Genomic DNA, 22354 nt, shown 5'->3' on the forward strand with positions numbered 1-22354 from the left:
ACGCGCATTGATAATTTTTAGTTTTGAGAAACTATGTTCACAATTGAGTTGAGTATTAGTTGAGTGTTATTATTGTTAATATTAATTTTTAAGTTAAATATAAATAAGTGTAAGCTGAATAGTAAAAATTATATTTATGTAGAAGGCGAAACACACATGGAAGACAATATTTGCAATCATTCTCTGAAAATAAAAACGGATGACGATGATTGTCCACGCCGGCCATAGACCTTATGGCTTATACTAGTATACCTTATACCTTAGTATAGTATAAGGTCTGTGGCGCCGACGGTTGGCGACAAGTACGAAGATTAGAAATAATAGTTATTTTGTTTTATTATAGACAAGGTGGATATAGGTATATATATATATATCCACCTAGGTTATAGATCGAATTCCTTATCACTTTATGTCGGGAATAATTACGGCGCGTCATATGGTATATATTATCCAGTATCCATGCATAGACGTACAATATACATCTATGTGTCCACGGGTCCATGGTACTGAGCACGGATATAGATTCTATAGTATCTATATCCGTGGTACTGAGCTATCTATAATATTTATCATTATAGATTATACATTTAGTTCGTGTTCATAATGTTTATTCGGGCACACTACTATAGTGCTACTAGAGAGGATCGAGAGCAAAATCCATGAACCAATCATTGCGCTTCGAAATCAGTTGTTTCTTATCGTAACGCTGTGTAGTGTGTACTTTGCTTTCCTACGTTTTTGTATTTTAATTATTATTTATACATATTCTAGTTTTTATCCTGTGACCCATGACAAAATAATTTATTTTGTCATGCTGTGACCTACATGAAGTGGTTTTGCATAACAAGTCGAGGGATATTTTCGATTTGAGGAGTAACGAGTGCAGATACACGCGTAATCACTGCCTAGGGATATTGTGATATCGCTAAGCACTATAGTGCTATATATACTGATAAATAATTCTTATAAGCAGTTTATTTAAATTATTTTTTTAAGTGTACATGGGAGTACCGATCGCATCTTGGTATCCCTTACCAGTACGCCACTGCTTATGCTATAGATGCGATCAGTAAATTGTACGATACTACGATATAGTCAATGGATCAATGCACTGCATGTCTGCATGCTATACACCGAATCATCCTAATCATTTAATTAATAGGTATATTAATAAAACAAAAAACATAATTATTCTCAAAATCATATTATTCTTGCCTCGAGACTTTTAATAAGCTATGGTGATTTTTATTTTTGGAAGTTTTGTATAGGATCAGTAACAATATGACGTAGATAATATTTTAATATAATGGTTATTTTAATATTATTTTAAGGCTAAAAAAAGAATACATTATATATTTCTGCTACTAATAAAAAAAAAAGTAAGAATTAAGTTACAAAAAACAGAAGTCAGCTAAATTACAACATTTTAAATAGATATCAGTGATATCACTGTACTGCAGTGATTTGAGATTTTGAAATACGTGTTATCAGATTTCGTTGCGCAAAATCACGGACCACGGCTATAGATACTAGATCGCGCTAGGTGGTATTAGAATGACAAGAACTTTTCATGGACGTCTAATCACGAATCGTCTTACAAGTTACCACCATACTACCACGGCCATATGGCCATGCACACTACCATAGTATCTATATTCTATAGGCCTATAGCCGTGGTGTATGCTGCGGCCACGATCACGATGTAGATAATATTAATATGTTATTATCATCTACACATAATATTATTGTAGTAGTGTAGAAAACTCATTATACCTACTTGTCAGTTGGCTGTGGTCAGTTAGTACTCTGTACTTTGTAGTCCATCTGTTTACGTCTGATGTGTTGCTTATTAGTTATTGGAGTTTGGGCCCTGACCAGATACGGTCACCACATGTACACATACACATTATAAACATTTACATAATATCATATTATTAATATCTACGCATTTTATTTATAAACCGTTGAATAGTTCATGAAAAAAAATTCTTTGACCCAGATAGTCAATGTGTGCATGAATGTATTGCAGGAATAGAGTATTGCGTTTATCCAGTAACATTTTACAGTTTAGAAACAACATCGGTTTTATTAAATTAAGAACCATGAGTCAAGGAGAATCGGCCGACTACAAGGCAGACTTAAAAAAACGTTTATCACCCATTCAATACCATGTTACTCAAGAAAAAGGAACAGAGAGGTAATTGTTTGAATTGTACATACTTATAGTAATTAATAAAAATCAATAATTCTGTTATACAGAGCTTTTACCGGCAAGTTTAATAAAAATACAGAAGCTGGTTTGTATACTTGTGTAGTATGCAATGAAGCATTATTCACTTCGGAAACAAAATTTGACTCTGGCTGCGGATGGCCAGCTTTTAATGACGTTATCGATCAGAAAAAAGTCAAACTAACGACTGATACTTCAAATGGTATGTTTTGGTTTGGTAGTGGCCATAGTTTTGGTACTTGTTTTTTTTTTATGTATCTGTCGAGGGATTGGAAACGCTTCATACTTAATAACGCTTAATTTTCATTATTTATTACTTGGTTGAATCTTTGCAATAGATTATGATAATGCTACTATATTATATACATTTATTAAAAATGTTCTAAAGCTTTTTAATACTATCAATTTTGTAGACAATACAATCACATTAAAAAAAAAAACTTAATTAATCTATTGTGATGTTATGTATTCAATGACTAACTTTTTTTTTTTTAAATAATTATTTGAGTGGGTTGATATTTATTTGGATACTTCATTGATTGATAAATTAATTATTTACCTATAAAATATATAGATATCTAGTAAAATGTTTCAGCATATAATTTTGCATTAGCTGAGAATAGTCAAAATAAACACAACAATTTATCTTTAACTACCTTCAACTATATTTTCAGTGATAATTTAGTGTACAATGGTACATAGGTATTTGTTCCGCAACAGGGTTGAACTAAGCCACCGGACATGCCTCAGTGGACTGCTATAATTTTGATTAAATAAGACCACTTAAACTATTTTGTTTTTAATTTAATGTGTCTCTCTTCTATTCTTATAATATAATAAAAAATATCATGCTAAACATTATGTCACTAATGGTATGTGGTGACACGGAATTAGATAACTCGTAGTTTGAATAGTTTGAAGATTGAACATAAAACTCGATTCAGAAATTGTTTGTCGATGGATAATTTGGATGCTGATTAATCTAAACAAAGACATTTTAGAATCTCTTTCATTTGAAAACATAGGTAACTAATGAAGTTGTTCAACAAAGTTTAGTATACAATTATAAATACACATACAATTTTTTAGGTTTTTCCATTTAAAAAAAAATATATTTTTATATATAAAGAAGCCAAGTACTGGATAAAAATGAATTTATGTTATCTTTTGTAAAAGTTAAGTTTAATTATTTTCTATGGTGTATTCAGATATTATGCGTAAACTTGATTTATTTAAGGTATTACATTAAATCTGAAAATATTCAAATGTACTTATGTATATATTGTTTTTTTGAGTTACGAAGATATATTTTCAGTTAACAAACATTTGATTTTGATTAGATAGGTACTTAACTAAGTTTTGTGGCCGTTCGAAATGATTTTGCCCGGGCTCTGCTATAGAGCTAGTCCAACCCTGTTCTGCAATAGTAAATTTGTGTATTGATAATTTTTTTAGTAAATATTGTTTAATAACTATTCTTTTTTTTTTTTATTTGAAACAAAATTTAACATAATATTTACAATCTGTATTTATGTTAAACTATTAAATTGGATGGCATTTGATTGAAGAGAGGGGGAAGTCACCCAGTGGTGGTAGATTACTTATGTTAAAATTATCTGCAGCATTCCCTTGTTTTGAGAAATTATCAATTAACTATTTTCATTATATTAATAGCATTTTACAAAGTTAAATTATCCAAATAATAATGTTATATTATATTTAATTTATTCTTTGTTGTCATAAATTTTTTGCACTGATTATTATTATTAGTAATAACTTACGCATATTATAACCTATGACATCACAGAGTTCTACATAATTATAATATACAATTTTTTTTTTTTATTGTGTATAAGTGCATTAGATTATGGAAAAATTTTTTAATTAATACCCAAACAGATATTTCCTCAATATTTAAATATATATGAAATAATTTATGTGGTGTTGGTGGCGTTTCCTTCATTCCTCGACTATAATATAAAACTATGCTGTCGCTTTATGACGGTGATGGATACAGTTGGAGCAAATTTGCTGTTATTGATAACCAATCCAGGTATGATAAGAACTGAAGTGCAGTGTGGAAAATGTGATGCACATCTAGGACATGTTTTTAAAGACGGCCCACCACCAACAGGACGAAGATTTTGTATTAATAGTGCTTCAATGAATTTTCATCCAATAAATCCAGAAAAATAATAATTATTCACATGGTAATTGATCATTATAAATAAGTTTGGTAAATGTTAAATTTTAATACAAACATTTTTACTTTTCTAGAAACATTGGTTATATATTGTTTGCAGAGTTACTTACTATATATTTATTAACACAAAATGGATTTTAGTCAACATAAACATGTTAATATTTATTAGTGGAAGTTTCCATAATTAAACTAATACTTTATTGTGTCAATGATAATTTACTATTAATTATCACCTAATAAGAAAATATTGTGATTAATGTAAAATAATTAATATTTATTTGGAATTGGATAATAAATGTGTTTGTAAACAAAATGTTTTATTTTTCATTAAATTAATTTAATGAAATATTATTAATATTGATAAAAAAAAAAGACAAAACTTCTTGGGATTTTTTTGTACAATATCTAAATTATAAAGATACTAAAATGGAATGTATTTCAAATGTTACACGTGCTAAAAAAAGTATGTATATATATATATATTTATTATATATATATTATATAATATATCACACACCCAAGAACAAAGAAACATTTTAGAGATCTTATAAATATTAAATTAATATTTAAAATAAAAGCAACTTCAATAGTTAAAAAATAAAAAATAACCCTAAAAACAAACTTGTTTTGCATTATTTACACAAAAATTATAAAAAGAAAATTACTAAATAATATATATGTATATTATAGATAGAAATATATATATATATAAATATTGCCTTTTTATTTATTAATAATGTAAGTTTTAACCAGATTATTATTCTGTAATTAACAGTACAATGTAATTATTTAAGTTGGAATATATCGTAAATAGATTTATATATATTTTTAAAAAGTTTTGATACTACATTAAGAAATTACTCTGCAGCAATTATGAAAGGTGGAAGGAATGTTGTCCTTCAGATGCAGCCAGTTGCAGTTTTTTCCTCATTAAATCTATACTGGAGTAATCTGGTAGTTTAAGGTAGTTGACACATGTCATTACAGATGGTAAATAATCGTCTGGATTATCGTTATCATCAAATATTCGCCGCACAATGGTCAACGCAGGAGAAAGTGACTTGAAACCTAGAACATTTAATGTCATAACTTATTATTATGAATATTTTTAAATGTAAATAAATATCATAACCAGAAAAGTCAACTTTTATGTTAGGTTAATTATTATAACATAGTAGAATATAATTAGTAAAATTATTTATACATGATTTTGTTATAAATCCAGTATACATAAATTTATGTTTACCTCCAACAGGAAGACGTGGTGCTCCAGTAACAAATCTCAAAAAGTCTCTTTGTTGTTGGTAATCATACTCGGACAATATTTTAAAAAGAAATCCGATAGCTCTAGAATTTCCTGTATATCCATGATCTAAACGACATGACTCAGATAACATACGCACATCCCAATTTTTAGTTGTGTTTGTATGTCCACAAAATATTGCTTCCAGCTCTTCAGGATAGAATAGTTGTCCAAGGCGTTTAAGAGAGAATACACTTTCAAATCCTTCTCGAAGGCTTTCCATCTGTTTGGAAACGCCTTCCCGTAAAAACCAATGACAAACCAACTAAAAAATTAATTCAAAGATTGTCACTCAAGGTAGAATAAATAATTTTTTTTTTTTAATTACCTGTATATACTTTTCCAAATTATCGATTGTGACATCTATATTTACACCATTCTTGCGTAATTCAATTGAAGCATGTCCAGGCAATGTAAAATTAAGTCCCAAATCTTCTACTGGACAGCCATCTAAAGTAATTTTTCTAATCTAAATTTAAAAAAAAATTTTAATGAAAGCTCAAGATTAATTATACTCTATAAGATGAAAATACCTTTTCAGTTTTTTGTTCATCACTTAGTGTATTATCAATAAGGATTAGTCTTTTTTCGAGTACTAATTGATGAAGTTGTGATAAAGTTTTGTATATTTCAGGAACTATGTATGAAAGATCGCCAAGTGTAAGATAATTTTCATGGCCTAATAGCCAACGATACATGGTAATACTTAATGGTAAATCCAGCTAAAAATAACATTAATTAATGAATGGCATATCTCAATTTACTATTTTATATCTTACTAATCTTGAATCCATAATAGCCTTGGCCATAAACTTTCCTAAAAATTTAAATTTTGATTTCATTTTAACTTGATGTGGAAGTTTACTAGTTCGAGATAATGGATTGGGATAAAGTCCTTCTGATGAATGAACATAAGGGTCAGATTCAGATTTTGAAGGATTGTTCCACAATTCTAAATCAGCTTTTTGTAACTCTTTTGAGACTAATGCATAAAACTCTAAAGTTGGTCCTAAGCCTGTTCCCACCTGAAAAAATTTAATTAAATAATAATTGAATTTGAACAGTTTAAGTTAAAATTACTTCATCTTCATATTGTATTTCTAGTAAGGCCCGCGAAGTGGCATTTTCAGATATCACAGCTTCAGCTTGAGAAAGTATATTAGATCTAGTTACTGAACGTTTACGTCTATCTAAACGTGGTGCAACACGATCATGCATGTCACCATTAGTATTATTCCCAGCACCTTGAAGTTCAGAACTAGAGTCAAGTAAACGTTGCAATGCACGATCCCGGTCAAATACAGTTGCATAGAATAATAATTGTCGTGTTTCAAATGGTAATAAAAATGCGCTAAAAAAATTATTAATACATTTAAAGTTTAAAAACATTAAAAACATTTCCTAGTTAACTTACCATGCTGATGCAACTTGTTGAAGCCAAGCAGGTAAGTTTCCAGTCATAATTACTAACGGGTCTTGAAGTTGTCTGTTTGCTTTTGCAGATATTTTAACATTGATAAATTCCTAAAATAAATAGTTATCAAACATTATGTATAAATATATAATATTTTATTATACTCAATTATTAACTTACATTAAATGGTATTATAGAATTATTATGAAGTTGTGTTGGATATAATGAAGTCCAATATCTATTAATGGCATTTAAAACTCTTAAAAGACTGAGTACCGGTAATGAAGGATCTTGAATTTGAACATATTCAGGCAATGACAATTGAAGATATGGTTCAAGAGATGATTTGACGGGAGAAACTACTCCTTCTACAATAACCAAAATGTGATAAATATAATATATTTCAGATTTTAGTTATTACTAGTTAAAAAAAAAAAAAATTTAAATACATATATATATATATATGGGTATATAATTTACCTAACCATAGTTCATCCTTCACTTTTTTAGAGGCACTTTTGTGAGTTCCTGATCTGCCTTTTTTACCTGAACTGCTAGTAGTAGGTTTAGGTGAATGTACTTCTGTATCTTCAGGTAAAGGCCTTGAAAAAAAAATAAATATATTTTCATTAGTTGTAGTAAGTATCTATAAAACTTTACAATAAATATATAAATTAGTGATAAAAATAAATGGAAGTCAAAACTACAAAATTTCAAACTTTTATACATCATTTCCTCAGTCTTCTCCAAATCAAACCGTTCAATACCGTCATGGATATAGATACTATGGTTGCACAACGAGCATGGATATGACGGCTCAGAATGTTCCTATCAAGAATGAATAGAAAGTCGCGTCATACTAGCGCTCTCTATAGCCTCTATTATTGTTATTAGTTATGGTAACATCACAAACTAAATGTAGTCTGTGGTAACATGGTACAAGATTTCTTTAATAATGACTGTAGAGGGCAATAGTAATACGCGACTTTTTGTCAGATTTGATAAGAACATTCTGCGCCGCTCAACGCCGTGATCCAATATAGGCTGTCGTGCAACCATAGTATCTATATCCGTGAATACCGTACACATTAATATGTATCAATAATGAACACATTTATTTAAATCAAATTATCGTCTATAATAAATTAGAATATAAGTTATAACTAAATAATGACAACCAAACATAATAGAAAGTAATAGTATAACAATGTTAAGATTGCTAGACTTAATTTTGTATAATTCTTAGTTTCTTAGGTAAAAAATAAAAATAATAATATAAATCTAAAATAAATGATAGCAGATAAAAAAACTAACACATAATTTCAAAAATCAAAATAATATAAAATTATAAACATAATTTATTGTAACATCAGATTACTTTTAAATGGATAAAAGAACATGGTCCTACCATTCTAAGACACCACATCACAGTAATACGACGAATAGTGTGATGTCATATACGTAATTAATCCTTATCAAAATTTCATTTTGGATCCAAACAAAACAAAATACATATTTAAAATGTACATAAAATAAAAGAATGCTCTAAACGATTTTAATAAACAAAATTAGTTTAATAATTTAATGTGTATATATTTTAAATAGGCATTTTAGTTTGTTTGGAACCAAATGATCCAATTAATACAATTTATAAGACTTAATGTGTATGACATAGGCATTATTCGAGTGTATTTGTATAGATGTTAAGTTTGATATCAAAAATAATATATATTTACAAATCAATATTAAGCCACATTTGAGCTTACAGAATACAGAAATGGGGCAATGCCAAATAATCCGAGCATTACAATCAATTACTTTTCATTTACTAACTTCTACCTTGGTATGTTTCTAATAATTTGCTCCACAATGATCTTAACATTGAAACCATTACAAAAAATTGCAATCCAAAGTAGCACTTACTCATAAACATTCAAGACAGAGCCAACTTGCCAGAAAATTCTTTATTGGTTAAAAATATGCTGATATAGGGACTTATTAAATCCCCAACAATAATACCGCTAATGGGTTCTGTCACTAGACAGCCTCTATCCTCATACTACATTATCATGTAAATATTCTCCACATCATTATTTTAATAAAAATTAAAAAAAAGTTTGATATTTTAAATTAAGATTGGTATTGAGGAGTATAACTATATTTATAGTAATATTTTATGATTGTACCTACTATTTATTGTATGACTATTATTTTTACCTGTAATAAATTGTATGTGTTTGCACCCATATTCCAGCTGATCCCAATGGTAGTTCAGATTCATTATCAGTCTCCATATCACTTGTTGTAGAAAATTGACGAACAGCTTGATATACAGTCATATTATAAGGAAGAATATGATTGCCTATAAGAAATTGCAATTTATGTCTTGCTGATCCTTGTCCTATCACAACTGCTGCCTATAAATACAATTTTAAAATTAAAAAACTCAAGCTTTTATGATGTATGTATACAAATGTATAAAACATTTATTTAATATTATTACTTAAATAAATTATAATATAATTTTTAAGTAGAAATAAGTTTTAACACATTAACTGTATCATAATTATGAATAATAGAATTTTTTTAAATTCAATATTTAATATCAAGTTTCAATGAAATTCATCAAAATTAAATGTACTTTCTAAAGAATCATATATTAAATTTAACTATACCAACATGAAAATATGCCACATGTAATAATGAAATATAAAATATGAGTTAAATAAAATTGGTAGGTACACCTTTAAAAAACAATATTTCTTTTTATCATGTGATTTGTAGAAATATAATTTATTTGGCTTATTAATATTTCAATAATTTGATCATTATATTTTTAGATATTTAAATAATACATTTAAACTATAACCTAAGATAATGTATCATAGTTAGTGAACCACATTAAGTATTAAAAGGCAGTAGTACGTGTATAAGTAGTATACAGAGTGATTCAACATTTAAGTTACAGCAATTTTATTGTAATAATATAAAATTTCAATACAAAAATTATACTATTAAGGGGATTTGATACCGTGATTTTCTGTTTTTGTCTAACGCACGCGCGGCATAGGATTTTAGATCCTTTGCCAATCAAATTAGACAAAGACAGAAAATTACGGGATGGAATCCCCTTAAGAAATATTCAAAACGATTAGTAATTTTTATGTTTTTTTAACAATATTTTAGGGAGTTTTAAGAATTAACATAATTAATTTAAATGTGAACCTATTATTTATTTGTAATCATAATATGAAGAATTATTTTAGTAATATTTTGATACATAAAAACTCAAACAAGTAATTTATGAGTAGTTATAACTGTTATAAGTATTTTAGGTGAGCATCAGAGGTCAAAAATATTTTTGCATTTTTTTTTATAAACCCTTACATATTTTATAAAAATGTTCAAATTAAACTTTAATTGGTAATATATTCCTAAAAGTAAGTTGCAAAAAAGTACAGGTTATAATTTTAAATATTTCTTAATAAAAAACTTATATTAAATATTTTTGATAAAATAGCTAGATCATACAGTTTGATTTATCTTGTATAATTTGTATTGTAAATTGTAATAATATAAAATTTTTTTACCAAAGTGTCATCAATATCATCATCAGAATTGTCATCATCAGATTTAGACTGATTATTTTCTCTAATATGAGAAAAGCCTCTAACTACTAAATATCTTTCAATTGCTTGTACTAAAGCCAATGGATCTATTTTAACAGTTCCACTTTTCCATTGTTTCAAATTATTGCAATCTGGATGTCTTTGTAACAGGCACTAATAAAATTAATTTATAAATTATTTGTTATTTAATGTGGAAGACAAATTTCTAAATCATTTACCTTAAGTTGATGTGTATTAAAAAATTTCAAAGCACTATTTCCAGCCCCAGTTGATAAGTCATGTACTTTAACTGGAAATTGTTCCAATTGTGATACACAACTACCCAACTTTCCTATTAATGCAGAAAATGGCCGAGTTTCTACATTGTTATGATTCTTTGCAGTAAATGGTTCAAAACTATCAAGCTATAAAATAAAAATAAATATTGAATAGTTGGTTTATACATTAAGATAATTTTGATTTAAAATGTTTGTCCAAATTTAAAATAAGTTATATTGTTTTCCACACATTTTACTATACAATACGTGAAATAAACATTTATATTGCCTATTTTATAATTATTTATACACTAGGTGACAAATTTAAGTGTATAATATACATAGACTTTAACATTTTTGAATGATAATGTACATATTTAATTTCATATTTTAAAATAGAATAAATAGTTAACAAGTTTAAAGAAATTATAATTTATATAAGTGCAGTAGACCAAAAACATTTTGCAAGATATCATTGTGCCAATCTACTCCACTCTTGTGAACTTCAAATACTTAAAATTAATTAACTACTCCTTCATTTTGAAATATGAAATAAAAGTATAAGTTTAATTAAAATTAAAATTTTTTTAGCTATAATAAAGCATTTAAATGGATCACTTTGTAATAAAAGTTAAGTATTATGAATAGAATTGTAAACTTTGGATGTTATTACTTATTATTTGTCACACTTACAGGATAACCAGCAAAAACATGTAAAAACTTCCGTAATCTTTCACTTCTATGATCAAAACCTAATGTGACTTCAGTTAAGTATATAGTAAGTGACTTAATTAATCCACTATGATTGACTTCAAATGGTGATATGTCTGAGGTCAAGACTATTTCTCTTAATTCCAAAAGAGCATTTATATCGTCATTTCCCTATGATTTATAAATAAAAATTTAATAAATTATAAATGTACATCATGTTTATATGCTATACTAAATTTTTACCTCATTTTGTAATTTACTAATAGCTTTTGTAAGTCGTGCTAAAATACTTTCAGATTTTTCATTTTCAGCAGTCATTTCTTCATTTTTTGTACTTTTATCATATAAAATCATAAAATGTTGTGATCTTTCTTTCACCCATAATTTAGCCTTTTCTTTATTGACAGCACTTATATTTGATGCTTGATTTGTTAAAATTGCAGCTCCATTGATGTGCATATTGGAATTTTTACTTAATTCCTTAAAAATAATTATTAATACCATAATGTATATATGAATCTAGAATTATTCATAATTACTTTAGAAAATGCCCTTTCTGTACTTCTTAAAAGTCTAGCTGGATTTAAAGATGCTAAAAACCCTGAAGTTGATTTAAAATTTGAATTGGAAAAACGTGTTCTTGATGAAGATGAATTAACACCTACAGCACGCGATGCAGAAGTGTTACCACCTTAAATTAAAAATATTGTTATTATTATACTTTTTTAGTTCTAAAAAAGAGAATATTTTTTCAAAACTGAAGAGAATGATTTATATTTAACACTAGGTTGTTTTATGATTGTTATAATTTAACATAAAGAATAATATTACCTTTAGATATAAAAAATTCATGTAGTGTAATAGCTTGAGCAGAATTTGGTGAAATAGTATTACTGCTACTGGCACTACTACTAGCTATAGTTTGTACATCATTCACTTCATTGTCTTGATTTCCTTTTTTACGTGCTGCACTGGCAGACTGTCGTTTGTTATGTTTTTTATTTCGTTTAAATACTTCCGACATACGACTAAAAAATATTAATTATCATATAAATATAAAAAAAATATATAAAGCTAATATTTTAAATTCTAGGTAAAATAATGAATTTATTGATTATTCAATACTTAAAATTTTTATAAAATTTTACAACTTTACATTTTATTTTTTTTCTGTCGTCTATCATCAACTTTTGGGATAGTAAAAATTAAATTATTTGATTATCAAAAATGGCAATGGTTTGTAGTAGCAAATTGGATCTATTTGGTACTTTGGGGGTTCAAAAGTAAAATTTTTTGAAGACAATTTCATATACAGGAAAAATTAGAATAAATTATGCATATCAAATTTTTGATAAAATCAATTTAGTTTTATTGGCTTAAAAATGAATAACCACAGATACTTGAAATTTTCAAAATATTTTGAATATTTATGGACACAAGAAGTTTTTAATTTATTTTCTTTTATAAATGTCATTTATAAATTATTAACTGGTCAGAAATGCTAGAAAATATAATACAATATAACTACAAAAATTGTTTGTTTTTATATCTCTATAAAATATTAATAATACATAGGCACATTTTTTTTTTAATATGAATTTAATATTAAAAATTTGACAACAAAATCTCAAAAAATTATTAACTATTTTGTAGTCAGAAATTCATAAAAACTTCTTTTTAAACCTCAGTTTTGATAAAGAATACAAGATTCCTCATAATAGTTCATACTGAAACAATAAAATCTAATAAGTATATAATGCATTTTTTATAGACATTTTAAGTTCAAATTTTAAGAAATTACTTATTTAAGCAATAAATAACACTATAAATTATTTTTTTATAATTTAAATACATTTGCGGGAACTTTCATACATATGTTTTGTATTTTTATAAATATTCATAATGTGAATCTTTTTTAACTGCTTTACAAGATTGTAGTATAACTTATATTTATAATAAGTTGATAAAATATTGTATAAATAATAAATATATATTATTATGATAATTAAATACAAATATAACAAATGCAATAATTTTTAAAAATTTTTATCAAGCTACCAATTTTAAACTTAAAATTGCTTTAATAGCTATACATATCAAAAAACATTCACGAAATAATATTTGTGATAATAGGCTGATCTCTGCTCAGAATCATTTTTGGTATAGATTGATACATCATTAAAATTTAACACACCCACAAATGACCTACTCGACAGCAGAGCAGTACAAACTTGCCTATTTTTTTCTTTTTAAGTATGAAATAAAGTTTATACTTCATTTTGGTTAGAGTGAAACAAAGTTATATCTTAAATAAGATTAAAAATTAAAAAATTAACAAGCACAAAAATTATTTTTAGTCCTAGTTTATTATTAGGTTTACAATCTACTTACTTAGTAGAACAACGAGCTACTTGAGCTAAGATAGTTGCTTCAGGTATAGACTCTGCTTCGACTTCAGTACCACTGGTTGTTGATTGAACTTCATTTCCATTTTCAGTTGGTATTGGACATTGATTAGAGTTGTCTACAAATGTTTATCATTTAAATATTTAAGTTATTCTATTATAAAAATGTATTAGATATTTAGTTAACAAAATTTAAAATAACCATTATGAGTACTTCTAGATGGCCCTGGTAATCCTTCAATTCCAGCACTTGAAGTAGATGGTGAACACTTCACAGGTGTTTGAATATCAGCTTCAGCTAATTGTTTAACTTGATGCATAACACCCTCACGTATAAAATGAGTTTCAAAAACTTGAGGAAGTTTTTGCATTAAAATTTCAGCCATCTGTATTGCACCAACTACAATACGCAAATCTTGAGACGCCATCATACCAGCAATATGACTAGCAACCATTTGTTTTTGAGTAACAACTTTCTAAAAAACATAAATATTTATTTATTATTACCATTTTAAATACTAAAACATTCAACAATAATAACAAACATGAAATATTATAAAACTTTTAATATTTTTAGTGTAGTTAACAATTAATAAACTACCTATTCTAGCATATTATCAGTCAACAAAACTTTAAACATGTTATTCTATATATTCATACAATTTTATTATAAAACATTTAAAGATTAACAAATATACAAATGATATCAATTCCCAAGTATAGAAATAGTTATCATATGATAGTTATCAAATTTATAAAAAGTTAATTTCCAAATAACAAATGAATGACAAAACACTTTATATACAACTGTGCTTATGTATTAACATATTTTATTTTTATAAGAATATCAATTCACAATTATTATTTAATTTATTTTAATTACCAAAAGCAATTCTGCTGGAGAGTAGTAAACCATACGCAATAATGCACGTAGACATTTATATCTGACCAATGGGCCAGCTGAACTATTATAAACTTCATATAATATACTAAATAATAAACGTACAAATGCTCCAGCCAGTTCATTTTCACTAAAACATTAAACAACATTAATCAATAAAATAAAGATTTTAAATTTTTACTAGAACAACAATATACAATTGATTTGCTGAAAGGATAAGGTTTTGATTTATAATAATTTTAATTATAATAAAAAATACATTACCCAAATGATGCAACCACTGTTTCTACGTCAGTGGTAGATCTTGTTTGATGGTTATTATTGAAAGATGCCGGAACTGTTAAAACTTTACGTTGAATTGCTCGTGTAGTACCAGTATCTTCATTAATTTGTCTCATAGAATGGAGATCAATTGTGTAAGGAGCATGACTTAATAGAACTTCATCTTCACCAGCTTGATGTGCAACCTAAAATAGATAAATAATGGATTAGTTCCTGTTCTTATGATTGCAAACAATATAGACAATTATATTATTGTGACTATCAGTTGTTTTGATAAATCTATGCAATTAATTTAAAAAAAATATATATTTTGGTTCCATACTATCAAATATTAATGATTATGTTATCAAGGAATAAATTTTCAGTATCTTTCATGGATGAAACTAGTGAATCTCAAGAATTTCTAATATATTTTGGTATATATATAAAAAGTATACTGGTGAAATACAACTAACACGGTGATCTCAAAAATATATTTAATTTTTACCTAATTTGAGTAATAAACAATATATGTGAAACATTGATTTTTTTTTATATCTCTAAGTTATAACCCACAATCTATGTTGTAATTAATTGTATTAGTGAAAATATAAATTGTGACCTATACCTCGATTATTCTTGAATCTAATGATGTATAAGAATGCCACATAGATCTATCATCCCTCCATTGCCACTGTACCATTTGTTGAGAAGCTCCTGTTCCTTGAATTGTTCCGTAAATACCATGACGATCAAGAAGACTATCAACTGAAAACAATCCGTCAGCAGGTAATCTTGGCATGAGTTCACCAATAAGACATGTAACTTCATATAATTCTTGAGAACTTCTTGGGAGTAATTCAATCTAAAATACACCAATAAAAGTTATAGATATAGCTTACAAAAATTTATTTAGCACCAATAATAATTTTGTTTAATAAATATTAAAAAATGTTAGTAAAAATATAAAATTATTTTCAGATATACTGGAGGAGTGAATGAATGAATTTAATAATATGAGACAATGATATACAACATCAATCAACAGATACCATTTCTATAGTGTTCCTTTTTCCTGTTATTTTTTACTAGTTAATAAAAATTAAATTTTAAAGCAAATAGTTATATCAAGTAGAATATTAATAAATATTAATTTTTACCTGAGTAAGTTCTGGAGAAGGAGATCCAGTAAGAAGGTAGCCAAGAGTTTCAGCAATGTTATTTTTAAGTAAAGTTTGTGACAATTCTGGACAATTTGTACATAATGTTGACATCATTCTCAACACCATAATAAATGTATTTGTACTCATAACAGGAGGAGATGCAACAACCTAAATAAGTAATAAAGAGATTAAAATTGTATAAATTGGAAACTAAGCTAAATAAATATATTACCAATTGTTGAAGATTAGTCAACAGTTCATCACTTGCAATTTCTTTTAATTTATTCGAATCAGATTGGAAGTTCTCAACTAGGCGACTAAATGCTAAACAAACACTTTCTACGCTTTTCTTGTCCTATTAAAAATATAATATAACATAAAATGTAATGATAATATTAGTAATAGGTCAAACCTAACTAAAACATTTGTTTTCAATCTCAACCATTCTTACATATTTTTTCATTGCCAACTAATGACAATTTTTAAACAAAACCCAAATCTTTTTATACAAAATACAAATCCTAAGTTTTATATTTTTCTGACATTTCTATATTTTAAACTGATTTAGCTGTATTAACTAGCAATGGTAGTCAAATAATTTAATTCCACTTATGTGGGTTCTTAGTTACATCAGCATACACAATTTGAAAAAACCTCCCATACAATTTTATCTCTATTTTACGTCATCACACTATCAAATTTTAATCAAACTACGGGAATAACCTAGTGACCAAATTTGCTGCCAAATACAAAATTTTCAACATACCTAATACAAAAATTGGGTTCAAGAACTTAGATTTACTATGATCTACTACAGTGGATTTCGCCTAATGTGGGCATCGGCGGTTAATATGGGCAAAATAGTCTGATCCCAATACCAAATAATTAATACAACTAATTTCAGTTTTTATGGGCAACCGCTTAATGTGGGTAAACAGGACTGGTCCCGACATGTCCACATTAAACAGAATCCACTGTATTGATAGTTTCAACTAACTCCATATGTGCCTCATTCACTTTTACTTAATCATGCCTTGTTTTTGACAAAAATTTATAAAAACTACCATACTATATATTGTATCATTGATTATAAATGATTGAGTATTTAAAATTAATGGTATAATGTAAAATGTTTTTATTAACAGAACCACAGCAGAAGAAAATTATAAAGGGTTTGGCTAAAATAATTTTTTCTAAATACGATAAATATATTAGTAAAATAAAAATAATCAAAAATAATTCTTAAATAGATGTTTATATAAAAATATTTTCTAAAATTATGCTAATGGGCAAGCATAGTTTAATTAATAATTTCAAGTTTAATTTTCCTAACAGTTTAAGATGCTAAAAAGTGTTGTTTGATTATTTTCATAGTTTATTAGCACATCACTAGTTAATACTTAATAATAAGAACATATTGGTCATTTTAATTTTAATATTTTTTAAATAGTGTTTACCTGTTGAGTAATACGACTTGACAGTAATGGCAATGACTTGGAAACATAGTGAAATTCATCAGCATTCATATTTTGACAACAATTTGCAGTGATAGCTAGAGCTGCTCTTTGTGCATTAATACTAAAGAAATCTATAAAAGTTAAACATGCAGCCACACCATTCTAAAAACAAATAAGTTTCCAATATTTTAATTTAATTATTATAAATTTTTGTAAAATTATCATGATAGTTACTTGAAAATATAAATTGACAGTTTAAATTATTAGTAGAATAAACATAAATATCCAACAGAAATTTTATGTTTATGACCTAAACATAGTACTTGCAACTATACTTACAGACTGTAATATAGATCGTCCATGTCTTCTAGAAAGCATTTCTAAAGCAGAAAGGGATTGTTCAGCAACATCCATACACTGAATAGCTTGCAGTTTATCTAACATAGCTGGAACAGCATCAAGAACAGCAGCTGATGAACGTGGAAGTGCTTCCATCATATAAGTCAAAGCACGACAAGCATGATTCATCTAAAAATATCATTACATAATATAGTATGATATTGAAAAATAAAATGGGGGATTTATCATGAATATAATAAAATGGCGCTGTTAGAATATAATTTTTTTTGTATAAAACATTCTTAATACCTTGGTATTTTTATATCACATTATTCAATGTATTTAAAAAGTAATTAATTAATGTTTTAAACTTTTGCATACTATCCTACATTTAATTTATGGAAGTTGACTATAAATTTATAAATATTTTAACAATTAAAATACGTTTTTGATTTGTACAACATACCATGTCAAAATTGTGTTCCATCGAAAGTAAAATTATTAGTGCAGTGACTACAGGTTTCACAGGAAAACCAGTTAAAGTATCTTCATTACCCATAACCAACATTTGGCACATTTCAATAACAGCTTGAAGCTGCTGTCCTTCATCTCCTGTAGCTTGCATTCCTTGTAATAATTGTTGAGCTTTGGAGGCTACAAGAGAATATAATATAATAATACAAATTAAAGAAAAATTTGATTAACAATAGTAATACAATTTTATTTTTTTAAATAAATCATACTTGTAGATGCAGCACCCATAGAACGATTGAACAAATGGTGCATACGAGGGGCTAATGCACCGAATAAGTGAGGTGGTAATCCTCTTGATTCTAACAATGCTTGTAAACGTCCAACTTCACCTTCTTCTTCACTATCATGACTAGTAGTGCCACTACTCCATGCTGTAGGCCCTTAAATTTTAAAATAAGTTATAATGGTTCCTAAGTAGAGGTTTAATATAAATACAATTGAAAAAATTACAGTTCACACCACCTCCAGTAGCTTGTGAGCCAGATGAAGAAGGATTAGTATTGGAAGTAGTAGATGATGTAGCCATATCAGGGGCATTAGTGCTAATTGAACTAGACGTAGATGGTAGGATATTATTCATGTTGTCATTGCCTTCAGCCATTCCATCCCCTTCAACCACGCCTTCCATAGCCAATTCTGCCGCCTCTCTTCCACTCGCTTTGGTATTACCGCGGCGACTACATAAATAATAATAATAAATAAAGATTATAATAATTATAATAAGTTTTAAAATATATAAATAATTAATTGATGAAAATATTTAAGATTTTAATACCTGCTACTAGCACAAGACCCCGTTGTTGGTCTTCCTCGTTTCCTACGCAGCGGTAAAGACGCGCGTAAATTAGTTTCCTCCTTATTCTTATTTTGACTTGAAGACGTACCTATAATTATAAAATGTTAGAGCATTTAAATTTTAACAAATTACAAAAATTAAATAAATTTTACCCAGCGTAGGGAGTTCTAATTTTGGACGTTTATTTGGAGATGGTTCTATTTCTTGGGTAGAAAGTTCGTTTGTTAAATTATTTTCTTCAGAACGTGAAGGCCCTTTTGATTTACTACGCAATGGATATCTATTTTCAGCAGGACTGAAAGTCGAGTTATCTACTTTCTGTTTTCCTATTAAAAAAATAATTAATAAATTAAGTTCTACGTACAAAATACAATGTGTTTACGCTAAGAAGTAATGTGGTAGCTGGATAATTGAAATTTAAGTCTTGGTAGGTTAAGTACCGAAATACAAATTTTAAGAAAATTTCATATTGTTAATACTTTCAGTACACGCATGTGCAATACAAACTTACTTTTATTATTTTTTATTGTAACAACAATTTTTCTCTACTAATTTGGATGAAAAAAGTTTAAAACTTTTTAATTACAAAACATAAAAAGCAGAGTTGAAAAATAATTGCAGATATTGTTAAATGGCTATTGTATGTAAATGTACACTAATGTTACAGATAATAATCATAATTTAACATAAATCTTAATTTGCATTAACATTTGACGAGGAAATTTTTTTTTTTAAATTATCTAAAAAAAAATAGTCCATATGAATTCAGAGAAAAAACGGTGTTGCTTTTTTTTTTATAAAAAAAAAAAAGAAAGAAGTTGAATAATGTTAACTGTGTATCGAAAGAGATTAGCCTTTGAAGTTTTCTCAAAATGTATAATACTTTAGTACTCCTTTTTACCTTTACAAAACTTCTTTCCAATTTAAGGTTATTCAGCCGAAATATTTAGGGGAATTTCTTAACATATATACCATTTAATATATCCATATGTATATATATAAATATATAATAATATACAATTTATTCAATATACGCATAAAGTAAAATTAAAATATATTAATGAAAAAATAAAATACTTTAACCACAAAAAGTGCTTACACATAAAGTAATATACTAAATATTTAATTACTGTTCTTAAAAATATTTTAGCTAATTTATTCAAGGAGCAGTTACAAAAAACCTAAGAAATTGCCTAACTGTATAGGTGTCTAGTATACCTTTAAATTGATTAGGTCACTATAAAATATATATTACATTTTTATGCAACGATTATCATTGAATACAAAAAGAATACAATTTACTTATAAGCTAAAAATACTTATGCATATGATGCTATTATACTTTTACTCTTCTTTAAATATAAATAATACAAATTAATATGCTTACTATTTTTAGGTGATTTGGATATTATTGATTTTCTACTGGTACTTGGTGATTCTTTTTGCTACAAAATAAGAAAAAAAATGTAATTAAAACTTAATTATGAATCTCTCTTTATATATATATATATATCAACCTATAATTTAAATACAATTAAATGAACTGCTTAAAAATATTATTATACAAAGTTCCATATAATAGATAATTATAAATATTTTAAAATCTTACAGTTCAAATATTTTATTTTAAGAAGTTTATTCAAATTATATACATTACCTATTTTATATTATGTTATATTATATAAGATTGATTAACTTACTATTAGTGTATTAGAATTACTGGTGCGAGTATTCCTAGTAGCTGATTTACTTTTACGAATACTTTGAATAGATGTAGTTGAATCATTCACAATTCTGAAATAGTTTAAACTTATAAAAATGTTTCAATAACTAATGCTAAACAAAAAACTTAAACTTACGGTGTTTCAGTATTATCTGAATTTAATATACCCACATCCACTTGACTATTTGTGCTTTTTTTACTATCCTTGCGAGAATTTACTCTAGATCTAGTATTTCCTTCTATATTTCCCCTCCTGCAATCAAAATGTAAATGTATTATCCAATTACAGTTGCAAATATAAAATAATATTTGTAGTAAGAAAACACTATTTTAATTTCTAACCTGGTACTAATAGAAGACGCGTTAACCAACGCGGAACTAGCTTGTTCGGCCATAGACGTCACCTCCAAGCAATTTAATCATGCCACAATCAAATCACAATTCCCTGCAACAATAATAATCAGTAAAATACATTTTTTAATTAAACAACTTTAAAGAAAATTATTATAATCCCATAACTAAAAACTTTAAAATGAAAAATAAAATCAATGATATGAAATATTTTATCAAAACAAAATAACTAACAGACGATTGCTGCTCATTAGAAGCTAGTCCAAGTAGGTACTATGATCGACGTTATAAACCCAACACCTATCCCTCCATTTGCACTCACCATAAAACCGGAAGCGAATAGTATTGGGAATTTTTGTGTACAATGATTTGTTAAAACAATTGGTGTTCATGGTTTCTTATAGAAAACTTAATCCAAATTTGACAAACATGAGCTACCATAATTCGATTCAACGTCTTACTAAAGGTAAACGAAACTAGCGACCACGGAAGTCGCAAAATACAATACTCCACTGCCCAAAACAGACCAACGTCATGAAAAGACAATGGAAAAACAAGATTGATTCAACAGCTGTTAAATCATATGAGTGTGCGCATGCGTGATTGATGACAAACCAACAGCATACCATATTGTACCAAGCATACCAGAATAATTGATACTTACCACAACACATTAT

The 22354-nt window shown here is 26.9% G+C and overlaps 2 protein-coding genes across 4 annotated transcripts; one reads left to right on the top strand and one right to left on the bottom strand.

The window, feature by feature from the left end:
- The first annotated feature begins 1672 nt into the window (after positions 1–1672).
- LOC132920556 (peptide methionine sulfoxide reductase MsrB) lies at positions 1673–4746 on the top strand. Of its 2 annotated transcripts, none has more exons than XM_060983034.1 (4): positions 1673–2197; positions 2260–2432; positions 4248–4440; positions 4508–4746. In XM_060983034.1, the coding sequence occupies exons 1-3, from the start codon at positions 2019–2021 to the stop codon at positions 4424–4426; spliced, it is 531 nt and encodes a 176-aa protein (XP_060839017.1). In that variant the 5' UTR covers positions 1673–2018; the 3' UTR covers positions 4427–4440; positions 4508–4746. The 2 variants fall into 2 exon arrangements, with proteins under 2 accessions (XP_060839017.1, XP_060839018.1); XM_060983035.1 differs by having other exon boundaries at positions 1676–2197; positions 4284–4440.
- A 348-nt stretch (positions 4747–5094) lies between these two features.
- On the bottom strand, positions 5095–22207 carry LOC132920552 (E3 ubiquitin-protein ligase TRIP12). Of its 2 annotated transcripts, none has more exons than XM_060983031.1 (35): positions 22000–22207; positions 21669–21771; positions 21463–21579; positions 21304–21397; positions 20991–21048; positions 19756–19929; positions 19583–19691; positions 19258–19484; positions 19017–19187; positions 18740–18927; positions 18274–18462; positions 17935–18096; positions 16710–16832; positions 16475–16645; positions 15943–16179; positions 15318–15520; positions 15036–15183; positions 14355–14628; positions 14139–14271; positions 12579–12775; positions 12287–12438; positions 11991–12227; positions 11730–11918; positions 10998–11183; positions 10741–10932; positions 9368–9567; positions 7631–7752; positions 7331–7518; positions 7151–7260; positions 6817–7087; positions 6516–6761; positions 6270–6458; positions 6065–6205; positions 5680–6001; positions 5095–5501 (listed from the first exon to the last, which is right to left on the bottom strand). In XM_060983031.1, exons 2-35 carry the CDS (start codon positions 21719–21721, stop codon positions 5305–5307), a joined length of 5970 nt encoding a protein of 1989 aa, XP_060839014.1. In that variant the 5' UTR covers positions 21722–21771; positions 22000–22207; the 3' UTR covers positions 5095–5304. The 2 variants fall into 2 exon arrangements, with proteins under 2 accessions (XP_060839014.1, XP_060839013.1); XM_060983030.1 differs by having other exon boundaries at positions 19243–19484.
- Between the last annotated feature and the right edge of the window lie 147 nt (positions 22208–22354).

Source organism: Rhopalosiphum padi, chromosome 2 (assembly GCF_020882245.1).
Source record: "Rhopalosiphum padi isolate XX-2018 chromosome 2, ASM2088224v1, whole genome shotgun sequence".
Taxonomy (NCBI): Eukaryota; Metazoa; Arthropoda; class Insecta; order Hemiptera; family Aphididae; genus Rhopalosiphum; species Rhopalosiphum padi.

Excerpts from the sequence above, each read along its gene's own strand:
- LOC132920552 (XM_060983030.1), bottom strand. The coding sequence starts at position 21,721 with ATGGCCGAACAAGCTAGTTCCGCGTTGGTTAACGCGTCTTCTATTAGT. Across the intron at positions 16,646-16,709 it reads TGACTAATCTTCAACAATTG|GTTGTTGCATCTCCTCCTGT; the intron begins GTAATATATTTA and ends TTACTTATTTAG. Across the intron at positions 12,439-12,578 it reads TGAATTTTTTATATCTAAAG|GTGGTAACACTTCTGCATCG; the intron begins GTAATATTATTC and ends TTTTAATTTAAG.
- LOC132920556 (XM_060983034.1), top strand. The coding sequence starts at position 2,019 with ATGTATTGCAGGAATAGAGTATTGCGTTTATCCAGTAACATTTTACAG. Across the intron at positions 2,198-2,259 it reads CAAGAAAAAGGAACAGAGAG|AGCTTTTACCGGCAAGTTTA; the intron begins GTAATTGTTTGA and ends TCTGTTATACAG. Across the intron at positions 2,433-4,247 it reads AACGACTGATACTTCAAATG|TTGGAGCAAATTTGCTGTTA; the intron begins GTATGTTTTGGT and ends TGATGGATACAG.